Source organism: Colius striatus, chromosome 12 (genome assembly GCF_028858725.1).
Source record: "Colius striatus isolate bColStr4 chromosome 12, bColStr4.1.hap1, whole genome shotgun sequence".
Lineage (NCBI taxonomy): Eukaryota > Metazoa > Chordata > Aves > Coliiformes > Coliidae > Colius > Colius striatus.
In genome coordinates, this window is record NC_084770.1 from 8,310,154 (window position 1) to 8,325,864 (window position 15,711).

Sequence of the window (15,711 nt, forward strand, 5' to 3'; positions counted from 1 at the left end):
GGTGCTCTGATGTGAAGTGCCTCATAAGGTGCTGAGCCCTGGTGGCTTTGATTTTCAATACACATATGATCCTAAAAATTCTCATTGAGTTTGCAAAAGAAACAACAAATGGTGTGTGCAGATGGGGGATGAGAGAGATCTTACTAAATATTCTGGGGTTGACACAGGGCAAGCATTAAACAATTTAAAATGTTGCTCTTTTGCAGGGACATTTGCATCAAACTTTGTAATGGAAATACTTTATTTCCTTTACAACTTGAAACTTTCATTATTAACTGAAAGCAGTCCATGAGAAGTAGTAAATACTGTGCATTGTCCCTGCAGGAGCAGTAACAGACTGTGCTCAAAGGAGCTGGTCTGCAGGTGCGAAGTCCAGTCCAGACAGAGTTTGCATCAAACTGACAGGGACAGACCAGCTGGGCTGAGATGTTGCTTTTGCCACACTGTTTTGCCTTCGAAGTGTTTTTCCCTAGCGCTTCTTTTCCACTGTGCTTGGCAGGTCACAGCCTCTCCAGGATGACTTTGAACCCGCTCGGTATTACTCAAGCCAGCCCAGCCCCTTGCGCCAGGTCCCCAGACCTGAGCACTCTCCTAGAGGTAGGATCAAGCCTGTGGTTGCCTGAGCTCTTGGGTTATTGTGGCCCTTTTTTTTTTCCCCCTCAAATAAGCAGCCTTCAGGACAGCATATCTGAAAGAGATGCTAACAGATAGGAGGAATGGATGCTACTGCCCCAGCAGACAGGTTCAAGCCAGTGTTCAAGTTGTACTTACTGAGCACGTTGCAGGCTGAGACACTAAAAAGCTGAATTGGTTTGCCTTGAGTTTATCTAACTGCTCTCTGCATGTCCTCCATGATCTCTTAATGATGAATCTGGAAATGCTGTCTGGAAATCCAGACAGCAAACAAAGGAGAAATAATGCAAAGACAATGATGTGATAGATTTTAGATGACTCACTAGTATCAAACAGTCCAATATAAGATGAAATCTTGCAGTGTCACCTGTCTGGCAGGCAGGTGGCATGACCAGACAGAAGCTTGTCCTGAGAACATGCTTATTTTGTTCCTGTAGCATATCAGCACTGCTTTGTTGGCTTCTTTCCTGAAATCACCTGGCACAAGAGCAGTGTGGTTTGAGTCACTCACCCAGTTTTTAAAATCAATGCCAATTGTCTGAGTTATCTGGGGAAAGAAAGAGGCAGCCAGAGTTTGACTCAATTGCTCAGATTTCTTCCAGCTCACTGAGTGTGACTGAGGTGTGGACACTTACCAAATTTGAAGTTTGGGAAACTTTTGTGTTCTATCGTCCTCAAACAAACTGTAAAATTAAGGGCCCTTCATTGCGTCTGTAAGCCCAGGATTCATTCTGCTTTCCTTAGCAAGACTGTGCAATGTGATTGTGACACTGTTCACAGCCTAGAAGAAATGTAAATGCCTGCCTATCTTTGGACCTGTCCTTCATTTTGCTTGGGTAATGTTAACATATGTTCCCATATGGCATTTGACTTCAGCACTACCCTGAAGTCACACAGACATTCAAGAAGGCAGGACGAGCTGGCTGCAGGTAATATTTTCTTTACCAGGTTCTATTCTTACAGCCTTTTTCTTTTCTTTTTCTTTCTAGGTTCCCATAGGAAACAGTAAACTCTGCTAGCCTTTGCTTTGGTACTGACTCTTCTGTAGCAAACATTACTGGAATTGCCAGGCAACTTTCTCGATTCCTCACCCAAAGGGAGGTCCACCCTCCAATCCCAGGATCTTTTCTTGAAGTGTCATCGTAATAAGGAACATTGTTTGTTTCAATTTCTTACTTGTATGTGATGACTTAAGCAGTGCAGTATAACCTAGCCGCCCCTGAGCTGTGTGGGTCAACTAGCTGACTTAACAGCTCCCTCTCACATTCTTTTGAGACTTTCCTTTTTATTTTTAAGCTTTGGCTGGAGCTTTGAGAAATAGGACAAATAGAGATGCACGTACAACAGGGAGGAAAATCTATGAGCTGGGTTATGACAATGCAGCAGAATGTCAGAAGGAAAAGTCTTTTCCATATTAGGGTGATGCAGCAAAAGAGGATAATAAAAGGGAATGTGTTCCTTCTGTGCTGGGTGAGACAGCTGAGCCAACCCAACAGTCATTCTAGGTTCTAGGAGGGAGAGAGGATCTTTATAGTGTATGCCAGCAAAAGCCAGAACCTGGGACTAGTGAGGAAGAAATTGCCTATAGAACAGAATTTCTTAAGTGCCCTATTTCTTTCTAGGGTTTCCAGCAATCTGGGCAGAGTGTGTAACCAGGCATTTAGCTCCAGGATATAGAACAGAACAGTTAAGAGGAAATACAGTTTCAACTGAAATTAGACCTTGTGTGCATGACTTTTAAGAGATGCCAGAGAGCTGATGAAGCTGTGAGTTGTGGACGGGGAAGAATCATAAAAACAGATTGAAATGCCTGAAGGGACCTCTGTGGTCACTTGCTTTGAGCTTTGGTGTGGTGTAAGCCAAGGAACTTCACCGAAGCCAAGTAGGAGCTGCTGGAACTCTCAGCTCAGTTCCTGATGTGCCTGACTACAGTAACATATGCCTGAACCTGCAAATGTCTTGGAAACATGGGGCTGACCAAAGGAGGGCTACGTGGGCATTGAGCATTGAATCCAAAAGTCTACAGTTCCAGGCAACTTTGAGCTGGACAGAGAGTGCTGAACAGTCCCCACAAGGCCTGTGCTGACTGCCTGTCCTCTGCACTGCTCCGTCCAGCACTCCAGGCAGGCTCCAGTCAGGATAGAACTGTTGCTCTCTGGGGCACAGCACAATCTGCAAGTTCAAGTTTTCTGTTTAGATTTTCTTTCTTCTTTATTTTTCCTGATTTTAATGGCTTGGTTTCCCTCTCTTCTGAAAATCACTCTTGCCTTGCACAAACAAGTAGCCTTTTCCCTTGGCCCCCTTGCATTTTAATTCTTTCATCTTTTTAGCTGGATTTTTTTTAGCTGGATTTTTTTTTTTGGCCATTTTTTCAGGTGCATTTTTAAATGACAAAGCTAAGCATCTGGATGCTGGCTTGGAGTCTATTCAGCCAGTACAGGCTAGTTACTCATTTACCAGTCTAGTTCATGGCAGCAAGCCTGGCCACCTGTCCTTGCAGCCCACCTTCCTTAATGCCCAACACCGAGTCTGTCCCAACACACTCCCATCTTCTGTTGTCAGCCACAATTCTGCTCTGGCTTTGCTGAGGAGAGGAGGCAGAGCCATGACTGTACTTGGCCTCCCCACTGATCTGCTTGGGAAAGGAGCTTTGACGGGTCTGTAGAGCTTTGTGGAGATCACGTGCTGGTGTGGAGCACTGATAGGGAATTGGAAGAGATCTTGGCTCTCTGCTCTTGCAGTAAAGCACAACTCAAGCTCCAAGGCAGCTGTGAGGCTTTAAGCTTGGCTGTGGCCCTTGGTCATGATAGTTACAGAGACAAATCTTGAGGAAGACAAAGCAAATCCTTGTTCACTGAAGGTGCAAGGGCATGTTTAATATGATAGCACAAGCTCTTGTCTTGCCTTGACCAGCAACTCACAAACATCCATCTCCTACCCCCACTGGGATGTTGGCAGCAGTTCACCACCTGTGAAGAACCAGATAATCCCTGATAGCCCTCTGCTCCAGGCATACACTAACCAAAAGTCTCGTAGCATAGGACTTTGTGCGTTGGCAGCATCCTGTTAGCTGCAGACATTTGCTTCCAGACTGCTCACCTGTGTGAATCCTTAAGTTACTGGCAAGCTCTTGCTTGCTGCTGCTTCTCAGGAACTATCCCAGCCAGCGGCTAGATTTTACTGTCCTTGCCTTGTGCCCTCTTCTCGTTCCATCTCTGTCCATTCAGAAGTGTTAACATTGTTTTAAAGGATCCAGAAAAAAACAAACCAACATAGACTGTATTTTTTCCTTTTAGTTTGATAACTTGGGCCCACGTGGCAGCCTCATCTGCAAGGATTTTCTTTTGTAAAAATGTATTTTTGTATTTCATGTAACAGTCAAAATTTCTACTGCTGAAAATGCCTTTTTTTTTCCTGGGGGTTTTTCCCCTTCATTGCCATCAGAGTGTATTTCTTATTGTGAAATGGATGCCTGGTGGGGTTTTTATATACTAATACTTCTACAAATACTCCAGCCCAGGCCCTGCTGCTTGTATCAATCTGATGTACTTGTGAAAACTGGATTGGGAAAAATCCTGCCAAATCAAAAAGTGATTGTGCTCTGTACTCCCTGTACATGGGGAAAAATGGTGACGCTCTGCACAGGGCAAGGGGAAATCACCAAGCTGGAATTGAGCCCTCCCTGGCCCTGGCTGTGATGGGCTTTTTTGCACTGCTGTTGGCCCATGTAACTTCTATCTCACTCTAATCAGATGAGTCACAAAGGCCCTGAGCCCCCTGACATCTGACAAACCTGTTAATTCAGGAGATGCTTGGGAGTATCCAAGTTGTTGATTTCAATGGGAGAGTGAGGGTAAATAACAGGAGATAGAACCCCAGATGATTTTATTTGGAAGCTGGTTAAAGTCTAAAGAACACTTCAGTGCCACCCTGGAGCTGCATGTTCTCCTTAATGGCCTCCTGGGGCCAGGCAAGTTCTCCAGCCATGGCAGCAAGAAATGAGAGCCCAAGGGAGGGATCCCAGGAACATCTCCTGCTTCCCAGGATGCCTTCAGCAAGTGCTGAATGCTTTGTGAACTGCTTTGCTCTGTGGCCTCCCTTAGTCCTTACCTTTTTATTCCTACTACCTTTATTGATTTGCTGTCCTTTGTGTTTCTTCTGTTTAATTTCCCATAGGCCTTGTGAAAAGAGGGTCTCTAAAGTTTTCTTGGAAAGGGCTGACACCTGGCAAGTGAGAAAAAGGTCTAGGGATGTCAGCTGAGGAAAGCAGGTATTAAATGGGGTATAAACAGAGCTGTTCATCTCCTATACCCTGTGGGCCTCATGCAGATGAGAGTCTTCCTGAGGCAAAGGTTGCAACTGGACTTCCATGTTTGGTAACCACTTTGGAAGGAGATGCTGTGGTCCCATCGAAGTCAACAAAAGTTGAGTGAAGATCATGGATAAACAAGGGAGCCAAGACATCTGGGGGCTCAGCAGCCATGGTCCTGCTGAGAGCAGAGTACTTGCAGCTGGTGTAGGCAAGATGCAAGATCAGCACCATGCTTCTGTGTCCTTGGAAGGGGGCACAATAAAACTGATGTTTTAGAAGGAAACAATCAGAGCAGTATTCATTTTTATTGCAGAAAAATGTTTCAATAACTTTTTTTTCCCTTGTCATGTGTCACAAAATTTTAGTAGCTTGGTCTATGGTTTTGCTCTGGATTTAACAGCATGTCGGAGCCCTTGCTGGGACCCCTGCGCAGGTCATTCAGGTCTTGCATCCCTTTCTGACTGTGCATCGACAAGGCAACAGGCAAACCCATCACCATGAAACCCTGGCACTTCCTAGTCCCCACCGTAGGCACATCTCTCCAGCAGGAGCCCTCGCCCCCTCCTGGCCTCCACCCGAAGCACAGTGGGCTCCAGAGGAGCGGTGGAGAGGACCTGAGTGCCTTACCCCCAGGGATGCTGGCTGGCCTCAGCAGCCTGACCTGAGCCACCTTACTGGGAAGTACTGGCTGCCTAGGCACTGTGCAGCTGCCCACAGCCAGAAGCAGTTGTCGTCACGCCTATAGATCCAACAGGTTCATCTCATCTCTGTTAAGGAACTTTGTGGTTTTGAACTCAGCGGGGTGGGAACTGTTAGGGGATTGATGAAGCCTCATCGTTGAATTACTCCTGGGGACTAGAGATAGAAGTTCCAAATGCTGCAGTCTGCTTCACTCTGTAAAAGGGATCTTGTATGTACAGTATTTTTATATCTCTGCATTCCCACCTATCAGGATTTATGACTTTCTTTTACTTCAAGGAGAGAGGACAAAACCCAGACTTTTACTTTTACAGTGCTAGACCTTTGTGCATTTTTATTTCGTGCCAAATGACAGCCACTGTTACATTCTAGTGTTTTCATTCAGTTTATTGCCATAGATCAATGTGTATATTATATATATTTTTATTACCAAGGTTTTTATTCTTGTTCATTTTAACCTGTATGCAAACTAACTCTGGATTGCTAATTTATATATAAAGGGGAACACTTGGAGACAGTGTGAGGATTCCCCTAGTTTACACTCTTGTAATCTAGCACAGTCAGTCCATGGAACTCATGGCCTCTAAGGCAGAATGATCTCCTGGGGGTCTGTCACCCCAAGCAGATGGCTCCTGCCCTTCCTCCAGGCAGCACTAGCACTGCAGGGCTCTCTCAGGTGCAATAGGAAACAAAGCACAGCTACATAGCATAGGCTGATAGGGGGCAGAGCTCTCTGTTCTCCTGCCCCTGGCAGCAATGCCAGGGAGGATGATGCAGCAGGAGTTCCCATCTGGGGCTGACCTTGAGGTTTACTCTGCCCTGTCTCCGTCCCCAGCCCATGGATGGGTGGCTTTGTCCCTCTCTTTCAAAAGGCTCAGTGCTTTGTTTTGCAGTTGCTTTGGAAGGTGGGTATGGGATAGAGTGCTGAGGCACAGCAGTGCTGCTTGCACGAGGTGTACCACAGGCAGCCTGGCTTGTTTTATGAGAAATTCCTCTTGCTGTATCTAACACAGGCCATAGTGCATTTCTGGCTCTGGAGGCTCTGGCCATGCTGCACACAAGTGCTGGCTGGACTGTTGTGCCCAGGATGGCTCCAGGACATGAGTTTTGTGTTGAGAACCTGCAATGCCCTCAGCTTCGGAGCTGGAGATACCATCAGCCACCTCTTCCCCATGGGTTGCATAATGCAAGGCTTATCTGTGCAGTTTGGGCTCTTCCAGGAGAGTCCCAGAGGGGACAGTGGTACACACAAGTGAGTATTCTCTGCTTCATGGTAAACAAGTTCCACTGTATCAGTGTTCACTCTAAGTATTAGACTCCACGGTGTGTCTCCAGATGCATCTGTGTACTGCAATATAGTTAATTGCCTCAGAGGAATAACTGCAGTTGTCTCATTTAGCTCTTCAGGGTAAACTTTCAGCCTGTCAAATCTAAATAGTAGCTGTGTGATGAGAAGGATTAGTCATCAGGCTTGAATTCATCAGAGCTGCAAGTGTACCCTGTGTTACAACAGCTAATCCCTACATGTAAGTTGTGCACTGACAATAATCTGTCTATGCAAGCCTGTTTTGTTTTCTTCATTATTTCGACTGTTCACTCTAATTGTACCAGGTTTGGCATAGAACTTCTGAATGGCATTTAACCAAAGTATCATGTCTGTGTGTGTGTGTAGCACGTTTGGCTTCATACCCCTCAATTCTCATTGAATGTAAAGGGAACATTGCCTTGCCCTATTTAGTTCAATAAACCTCTGTATTTTGTTATCCACCCCATCCTTCTGTCCTTCTGTGTGCTTTTCTGCAAACACTGAAGTGGATTACACAAGAGCAAGAAAAAACAATGCTTCATTCTGTCCCTGACTCCTGGAGCTCAGCTGCTTCTACCAATAATTAAGTTCTTCCAATGTAATAGATGTAGCAAAACAACAAATTGATATTTGATTATTTTATCATCAGAGATGGAAAAAAAAAGCTGTGTAATATCTCTGAAAGGATCTGGACTGTTTCATTTCCTGAGATTGTGATACTGCAAAATAAAGCAATGTCATTATTTGCAAGGGTAGGATATTTCTTTTTTGTTAACGTGGCTCTTTAGTTTGCAAAAAGCCTGCTTGGAGCTTCCCAAGAAAAACTCCCACCTACCCTGGAGGGATGGAAGGCAAGAGGGGAAACATGGCAAATGTGCCTGCCTGACTGTCTTCAGAGGCATCAGATGAGGATGTCGCCACATGCAGCTCAAACACGAGCAGACACGGAGCCATGTCCCTGTCATGATTCAGAGCACTCTAAAATATTGGGGATGTTACTAAATAGCAACTCTGGCTCTTGAGTTTAAACTGTAAACCTTTCTTAAAAGTTTGTTTACTCATTTCCTTCTGCTTGCCCAGTCTAACCTTTGTAGAGAGCCCTTTCTCCCTGCCCCAGGGTGCATCAGGCTGTCCCGCTATGGGCCAGGGCCTTGGATCTGGGCAGGAGTGACTGCTCTGACTCCAGCTGAGTTCAGCTGTGGGCTTGATGAGTGGTTGTCTTCCAGCACTACTCCAGTGCTTTCAAGTGCCTTCACGTGGTCTTTACCTCCTTCCCTCTCCATCTCAGAGTCCCATAGGTGTTAGCAGTGAGTGGAGGTAGGGATCAGCAAAACATTAAATTAGAAACACTGGGACATGACTAGCAGGGGAAGAGCCTGGCTGTAGTTACAGGGCACAGGGGAGTGCCAACAGCTCTGCTAGCTTTGGGTTTACTGCAGCCTCTTGTCTGAAGTGACTGGGTTGCTGTATTTTCTTCCAAAGGCTTCTTTCATGCCAGCCTTGGCACTTACTGAAGCATTAGGAGATGGTGGGACAGTGACCAGCTGGAGCCTAAAGTAGCATCTCTCCCCTGCTCCAGGGCTGTGCCCACAGCGACCTGTGTGTGAGACTCACCAAAGGAACACTGAAGAGACCCCAGCACTTTTTTGTTTTCCCTTTATTGTTTGTTTGCTGGATCAGAGGAACTGCTGCTCTTTGGGTTTCCAAGTCATGTGCAGCTCTCAAACTATGGATGTGAGTGGTGATGAATCAGGTTCCCCATGTGCCTCACAACTGTGAGAGAAGGTGAGACAGCTTCCAGTTGCCATGGCTGGCTGCCCAGCAGCCCCACTTCCCCCTGTGCTGCTCTGTCCTGCACTGCAAGGTAGGAGTTGCAGGTGGCAGCTGCCATCTCCTACCTGTGCACACCTTCAAATACTCACCTTCCACCCTGGGCTGTGACATCTGCCCACAAAGAGCTGGCTGGGTGCTTACACAGCTTGGGAGGACTGAGCCATGCTGACAGGCTGCCTCTGCAGGCCTGTGCCTGCTCACACACAACAGGCAAATGGCTTTTCTTGTCCAGGTAGACAGCCAGGGCTAAACTGAGCTGTTCTGTGCTGGCTCACACTTTACATTGGGAGCAGGTGCTGGTGAGTGACTCATATCTGGAATTGATCCTTCTCTTGTTCACAAGGCTAGCTATGGCTGCAGAGCAACCCCAAGTCTAAACAATTCAGGATATCTGAGGTTCCAATGACTTGGTACACTCAGTATGTATCATTTACAATTTGTTTCTGGGGGACCTGGTGGGTCACAGCATTCCTGGAGGTGGAGAACATCCCCTTTGCCATAAAACCTGGTTTATGCCAGAGGCTATTCCTTCTCAATCTCAATATGAAGTAAAACCAGCCCCTATACCCCAATTCTTTGTACCATCCTGCTAGCAAACAAGTGACAGCCCCTGACACCAATCAGTTCTCTCAGGTCAGAGCTACACATCTGTCACTACGACTTGTTCTTTCAGAGACAGAGAACCTTGGACAGCACCCCAAGGCCATCAGTTTTACCCTGCTTGACCCTGGCCAGAATTCCTGATACAGTTAATGGCAAACCTGAGATTTAGTAGATGAGACCTGGGATCAGGCTCCAAACCAAGGTTAAAATAAGTACAGAACTTGAGTCTGGCAGCTGGGGATTTGTTGATGTCTGCTTCTCTGACCCCAGAGAGCCCAAAGCAAGTGCCCAAGCACCTGTGCCAAAACCTGCTCCTGTTTCATGTTGTTGCTGGTGAGCAGCAGCTCTGAGCACTGACACATCACTTTTCACAGTCTCCTTTCCCCTTACACTTCATGCCTCAGCAGTAGCTGCTCTGTTCTGCCCTTTCTCCCAACAGACATCCTACCTCCACCTTGCTAACTCACTCAGGGCCTTTTGCTGGGGCTCCCCAACCACCACAGGATATCTGTTTATGTGTAAATGCTCATATGTGTCTCACTCATTGGGTTTATGCCCAAGTGGGCAGTGCAGAAGCACATCAGCATCCCCTTCCCTGACTGAGCATGGAGCTGGAATAGACACAGACCCCAAGTGTGCTTCACACTGCTACCTTCTTCTCCTCTTCATCCTCCTCAGGTACAGGCAGTGTCCAGAGGGTGATGACACATTCATGCGTGTGGTTGTCACCAGAGGGCACTTGGGTAGAGGGAGCTTTGTCCCGGTGAGGCTGGAAAAGAGAGGATTCGTAGTCTTAACAGTTGGTGATAAAACAATTGGAGTTTTATCAGCAGAAGGTGTTTGGGGAGAGGATGAGATGTCCAGCTGCACAAGTCCTACCTCTAGCACTGGCTGCCAGCTGCCTCACCACATGCTGTCCTGAGAAGCTGTGCTTAACCTGCCAAGGGGAACACAAACCCCCTCAAGCACTTCACTTGTGTGGTTTTTATTTACTTGTTATTCATTTACAACTGATGGGCCACTGAAGGCCAGCCTGAGGGCACATGTTCATATCCAGGAACATCCCTACCATAAATGTGCGGGAAGGTCTGGAGGAAAATTGCTTGCAGTCTCCTCTCCAGGTGCAAAGCGAGGCATCAAGAACAAGGGCTTCTTAGTGAGTTTTCTGGTCTGCTAGCAAATCCAGTGAGCTCATCCTATTGGAGAGGTGCTCAGCTGTAGGAAACACACTTCCTGGGTAGAGACAGGACCACCCCTGTTCCTGCAAGGAGCCTGGGAGAGTCAGTGCTGAGCATCCTCCAGGAGAAGGGGGTGCAGTGTTACAGCACCTGAGGCAGGGAGAGCTCACAGCTGCCTCAACTATGTCGTTGACTGGCAGCAGCTGTGTCCTGTTGACATCCTCATGGGATAAGAGGGATCAAGAGGAGCACTACAGATGACTGAGATGAGCAGCTCTCCGAGGAGAACTGTAGTTTCCCAACAGCAGCAGATGACTAGGGGCTTACTGGTGCTTGCTCTTCTGGGGACTTAAGCCAGCAATCCTGATACCAGGAGTTGGGCTGTGCAGAAGTGCAAGTCAATGCCAGCTTGCCTCATCCCTCAGGATGCTGACACAGCCACCAACCAAATCAGGCCCCTTCCAGCCTTGCTGCTATTGGTCTTCTGCACTTTTATCTGGGAAGAAACTAATGACCTTACTGGTCTTGGCTGACAATAATGGCTCTTGTTGGAAGCAGGTAGGGCAAGAAGGAATGGCTTTTCTTTCTCTCTGGGACAGACACTGGTAGCTGGTCTTGGGAAGATGTAGAATGTGCTGCTTGACAACATCCCAGGACCAGTCACTCTGATTTGGAAGTTACTTGTTGCACAGCTGAAAATGTTGTTTTCTCTAAATTTGCTGAATTGCAGATGTGCAAGTAGAGCAGGTATTGGCTGAGAGAGAATGAGAGAAATCCCCCAAAACAGGGCAATATTTCACTGCCCAGGCTACTGAGCCCTGTGGACTAGTCCAGTCCACCTAAGTTTGACTAGAAAACACTCAAAATGTGTGAATTGCAGAAATAAACCAACAAATAATTCAAATAATCACCTTTTTTAATTGGTTATTGAGACATTTATGGAGGCAATATGAACACAGGTAAGAAGGGGAGCACCAGAGGGGGGCTTATTCCTGTAAGTCATGCCCTGGGTACCACACAGCACGAAGATTGATGTTAGTTCTGATCACCCTGAGATCTTAATATGTGCAAAGCATCACTCTGTACAGGTTTTGGATCAGTCTCCAAAGCATCTCAGCTGCATAGGAGTGGCTCAGGGCTAGAGTAATGCAACCCAGCCTGGCAGTAAGGCAAAGATGTTCAAATACTGTGGTGTATTAAACTGATCTTACTCTCAGGTAAAGCTCCATTACCACTAATACTGATAACTCTGCCCTATGAAAAGGGTCTTCAGCTCCACAGAAGTGTTTGGATGCTTCTACCCTATTCTTACTGGTGTACTATTAACTTTCTTCATATTTCTCTGGTGTCTGAATTTAACCCAGTTTTGGTGCCAGCCATGCAGTGCAATCCACTCCCTGCTGGTGAGAAACCTTTTTCCCTCAAATATCTTTAACAAGGAATGGGAGAAATACTAGTTTGTCTACCCCTTCTCCTCCCCACCCATCTCTTCCTTGAGAAATGAAGAGCAAATGGAAAAAAAATGCTTGAAATTAAATATGTATCAATAAAAATAAAGTTAAATAATCTTGGAGGAAAAAAAAGTGGGAAAATACTTTTTTTTTTTCCCTTTTAAATGAGATATTTGGGGGTTTTTTGGCTGCAATGACAGTTGGAGTGTTGTATCCTGTGCCCAGGGATGCTGCTATACCATGGCTCGCTCTAGTGGCCAGAGTTCAGAAGAGTGTACAGCTGCTCAATGGCAAAACTCCAGCTGCAACTCAAGACAGGTGTAACTGCACCACAGGAGTTGGTTTTGAGGTGCTGACATACTGCAGCAGAGAGCAGGAAACTGCCCCCTGCATGGACCGATCAGTGCCCAAGGAGCAGCAGGCAGATGCAGCCTGGACCCCTGCCTGCCAGGTGTGCCAACAGAGGAACCACATCTCTGACAGATGCACGTGGCTATTTGGGGTCAGTTATTCCAGTCCCAGCTGCTTCATATTGGTTACAGACCAAACTCACACCCTGAGAGCTGTACCCTTGCCTTTGTTTCAGCACACTGCAGCTGGGACCTGATAGAATCCTCCAGAAAGGATTCCTCCTCTGGGTTGCCCAGTGGTCATTTATTTTACATCATTTGGCAGCACAGTTGGTAATAACCATTGGCACCTGAACTATTGATCTCTTGCAGGGCAGTATTTGAGCATTTTTCTTGTTGACAGTACTGCACATCTTATGTTCCTTTCATTATACAAATTGTGTACCAAAACTGTGGAGTTCAATAATGTCAATTGTGGGGCAAAGCCAAACACTCCAAAACTGAGGAAGTATATGAATTGAATTAGTAGAGGTAATATTAATCTAGCCCCTTTGCCCAGTGCACAGTGTAAGTCAGGTAAGATCAGGGTCAGTATTTTTTCCTGGACTCTTCAGCCCCAGGGCAAGGTTGCTGGGTGATGAGCTATGGCTAGTGCTATTTGCTGCCATCACCTCAAGCTAGGTAGCAGCCACAGGAATGCTGTTCACTAGTAATACAACACATCAGTTAAAAAGACCCTTAAAATGCCAAAACAACCAACAAAAAACCCCAGACAACTTTTAGAGCATTAGATAAAACCAAATCTCCCCAAAGAACAGGGAGTTCTGCTTCTTGACAAATAACATAATCATCATCCAGGAGACAGGGGCTCTACCACCTTCTCTTACAAGCTCTTAATGCCCTGAAGTAAGTGGCTCCTCCCATTTGTAGCCAGCCTTTCCCAGATTCCTCTCCTGGGAAAAATGTCTCTTCCTCTCTGATGGATTGGAACTTGTCTCTTCTTTTATTGTGAGTATTTTGTTTTACTTTTTTTCTTCTCCTTAAAGGATTAAAAGTTGCCTCTTAGTAAAATTAATTCCCCACCTTATCTCCCTCTTGTTTGTTTTAGCTACTGGTCTGAAATACTTCAAACTGTGTTTCAAAGCAAGTGAATGGTTTTCTCTGGCTTTTAGTGCTTTGTGTTTTGGAGAAGGTATTCTTGGTGTGGTGTGAGCACCACATGTAACCTGTGGCTGCTCTTTTGCAAGGAAGCTTGCAGTGGCTGTTGGATGTGTAGTCCTCTCAGGAGGCTATGCTGGATACTCATGTGTTAGGCAACCTGTTGAAAACTTGGCCTTGCAGCCTCTTCTCCAAAGGGAACTGGTGTGGATGGCTTCTGCAACACTGGAGGCTCTGGATGTGGTATGGGGTGGTACAGAGCACTGCTCAGGTCCTGCAGCAAAGCTGCTGAAGTAAACTGCTAGTAACTACTTTAAACTTTCTGTTGAATCATTGCAACCTGGAGGAGAGATGTTCTGTATCAAAACCACCACAAGGGTGTGAAAGGGGAGAAGGCACTTAAGGAAACCTTTCTCCCCCTGAATCATTTCACTTCTGCTGTGCACCAAGGCAGAAAAAGCATCACTGCCATGTAGAATATGAGGAACTTCCACTGCAGAGGTTACTCACATCCCACTATGATGATGCTGTACAACTCTGAAAGAGAAAAACTATCCTTACCTGAAATTGCTTGAGGAGCACAGGTAAGGCACAGATAGCCTAGCTATAGGAACAGCATCTTAGCAATACCAGCTTTTTCTGCTGTTGCTGTCTCAATCCTTTAATGGCTTCAGAAGTGCAACTGTATCTGCTTCTACCCCATGGACTTATGTATCCCACATAATGTTCTTGTATCTGGTCTTTCTTCTTTTTGTGGTATTTATCAGCTGCAGCTTAATTGGGTTCTATGTCCCTGAGTGCTGCATGCTACTTAAAGGGCATCAGAGAGTTGCATTGAAGTATTTATGCCCAGTGCATTCCTTCATTAAGGAAATGACCTAAAATGAATTAAGATTGAGTTATGTCCCAAATGCCCTATAAAACTGGATGCTGTTTGATTACTTAATGGTTCTCCTAATACATGATGCATTAGAGGTCTATGTTGCCTTTAATTTTTCATGGTCTGAACTGTGTCTTACACCAAGCCCAACTTGTTGGTTAATGGCATTTCCTTGTAACAAAGAATATCACTCCTTTTATTATTATTATTCCTTGGCATATGTGGTGGTCTTGTGAGTCGAGGTGTCAAAGTATGTTTTGTGCTTGAGGACATAGCTGAGGTCACTAAATGGATCACTTCCATTTCACTGCTAGGAAGGAAACCTGTACAGAAAATACATCTGCCCCTCAGGAGAGTCCTTGTGATGTGTTTTTTACCTTGAGCCAGGTACATGGAAGCTGTGTCACACACACATGGGCCTGTGGTAAGAGAATGCTTCTGTGGTTAAAACTGAAAGACCTTAATTTTGTGCTAACCACTCAATAGAATATTTAGACAGCAGAGAGCTCTTACCAAACTTGCTAGTTTCCAGTCTTTTCAGCAAGCTTAATTTGATCTTCAGTAACAGAACGAATTCTTCCAGCTGTGACCAGTTAATGCGAATGTTCCAGACGTAAAGGGACACTGCAACAGGGCTTTTGAACTCTACTGTCTTCACTTCCAAGTGTATGGTACATATTTCTTTCTCTTCTGGACTTTTGTATTTGTTGAGATCCTCATAAAAATCACTATATGCTTCCATGATGGAGAAGCTCCAGCCTGTGAAGGCTGGAAAGGGCTTGGAGTCACTCTGGGAACAGCAGAGACTGCACTGCTGAACTGGACCTGGCATGTCTGCATTGCTTGCAATGCTCTTGCAGCAGCATATCTCATGGCCTGTAGGACCACTCCAGAGAAACCTCTTCTAAGACCTGTGCAGTACCTGTTTCAATGCCTGGGAAGGATCTAGACACCTACATACAGTGTTGGCCTGGACTTCTGCAGAGAAGGAGTTCTTTGAATCTTCATTTGTGCAAAAGAAAAATGTCCAGGATTTAACAGAAATGCTTTTTTTTGTAGCAGAAATGTCAGCTCTGTTTCCCTGTTGGCCTGTCCCTTAACCTCACTGTCTCATGCCTAAGAGAAATCCAGTCCTTGCAAAGTCATCTTTATTAAGTGATGCATATTGGATTATCTTTAACATCATATAAGCTTTAGCTGAGTGAGCTGGAAAATAAAGAGCATGCATGGACTTAAAGGATATTCATTCAGTAGAATGCCTTTGATGGTAAAACATAGCTCCTGTAGAGCCTGTTTTCCTGAAACACT

At 45.7% G+C, this 15,711-nt stretch overlaps 1 protein-coding gene across 2 annotated transcripts in view; it reads left to right on the top strand.

Moving 5' to 3' along the window:
- CCDC50 (coiled-coil domain containing 50) overlaps nt 1-7,700 on the top strand; it is a 44,005-nt gene extending 36,305 nt beyond the window's left edge. For both annotated transcript variants that reach the window (XM_062005760.1, XM_062005762.1), the window contains 2 exons: nt 500-597; nt 1,623-7,700. In XM_062005760.1, the coding sequence (XP_061861744.1) occupies nt 500-597; nt 1,623-1,642 (118 nt within the window). In that variant the 3' untranslated portion in view covers nt 1,643-7,700. The remainder of the gene's footprint in view (nt 1-499; nt 598-1,622) is intronic.
- Nucleotides 7,701-15,711: the final 8,011 nt, after the last annotated feature.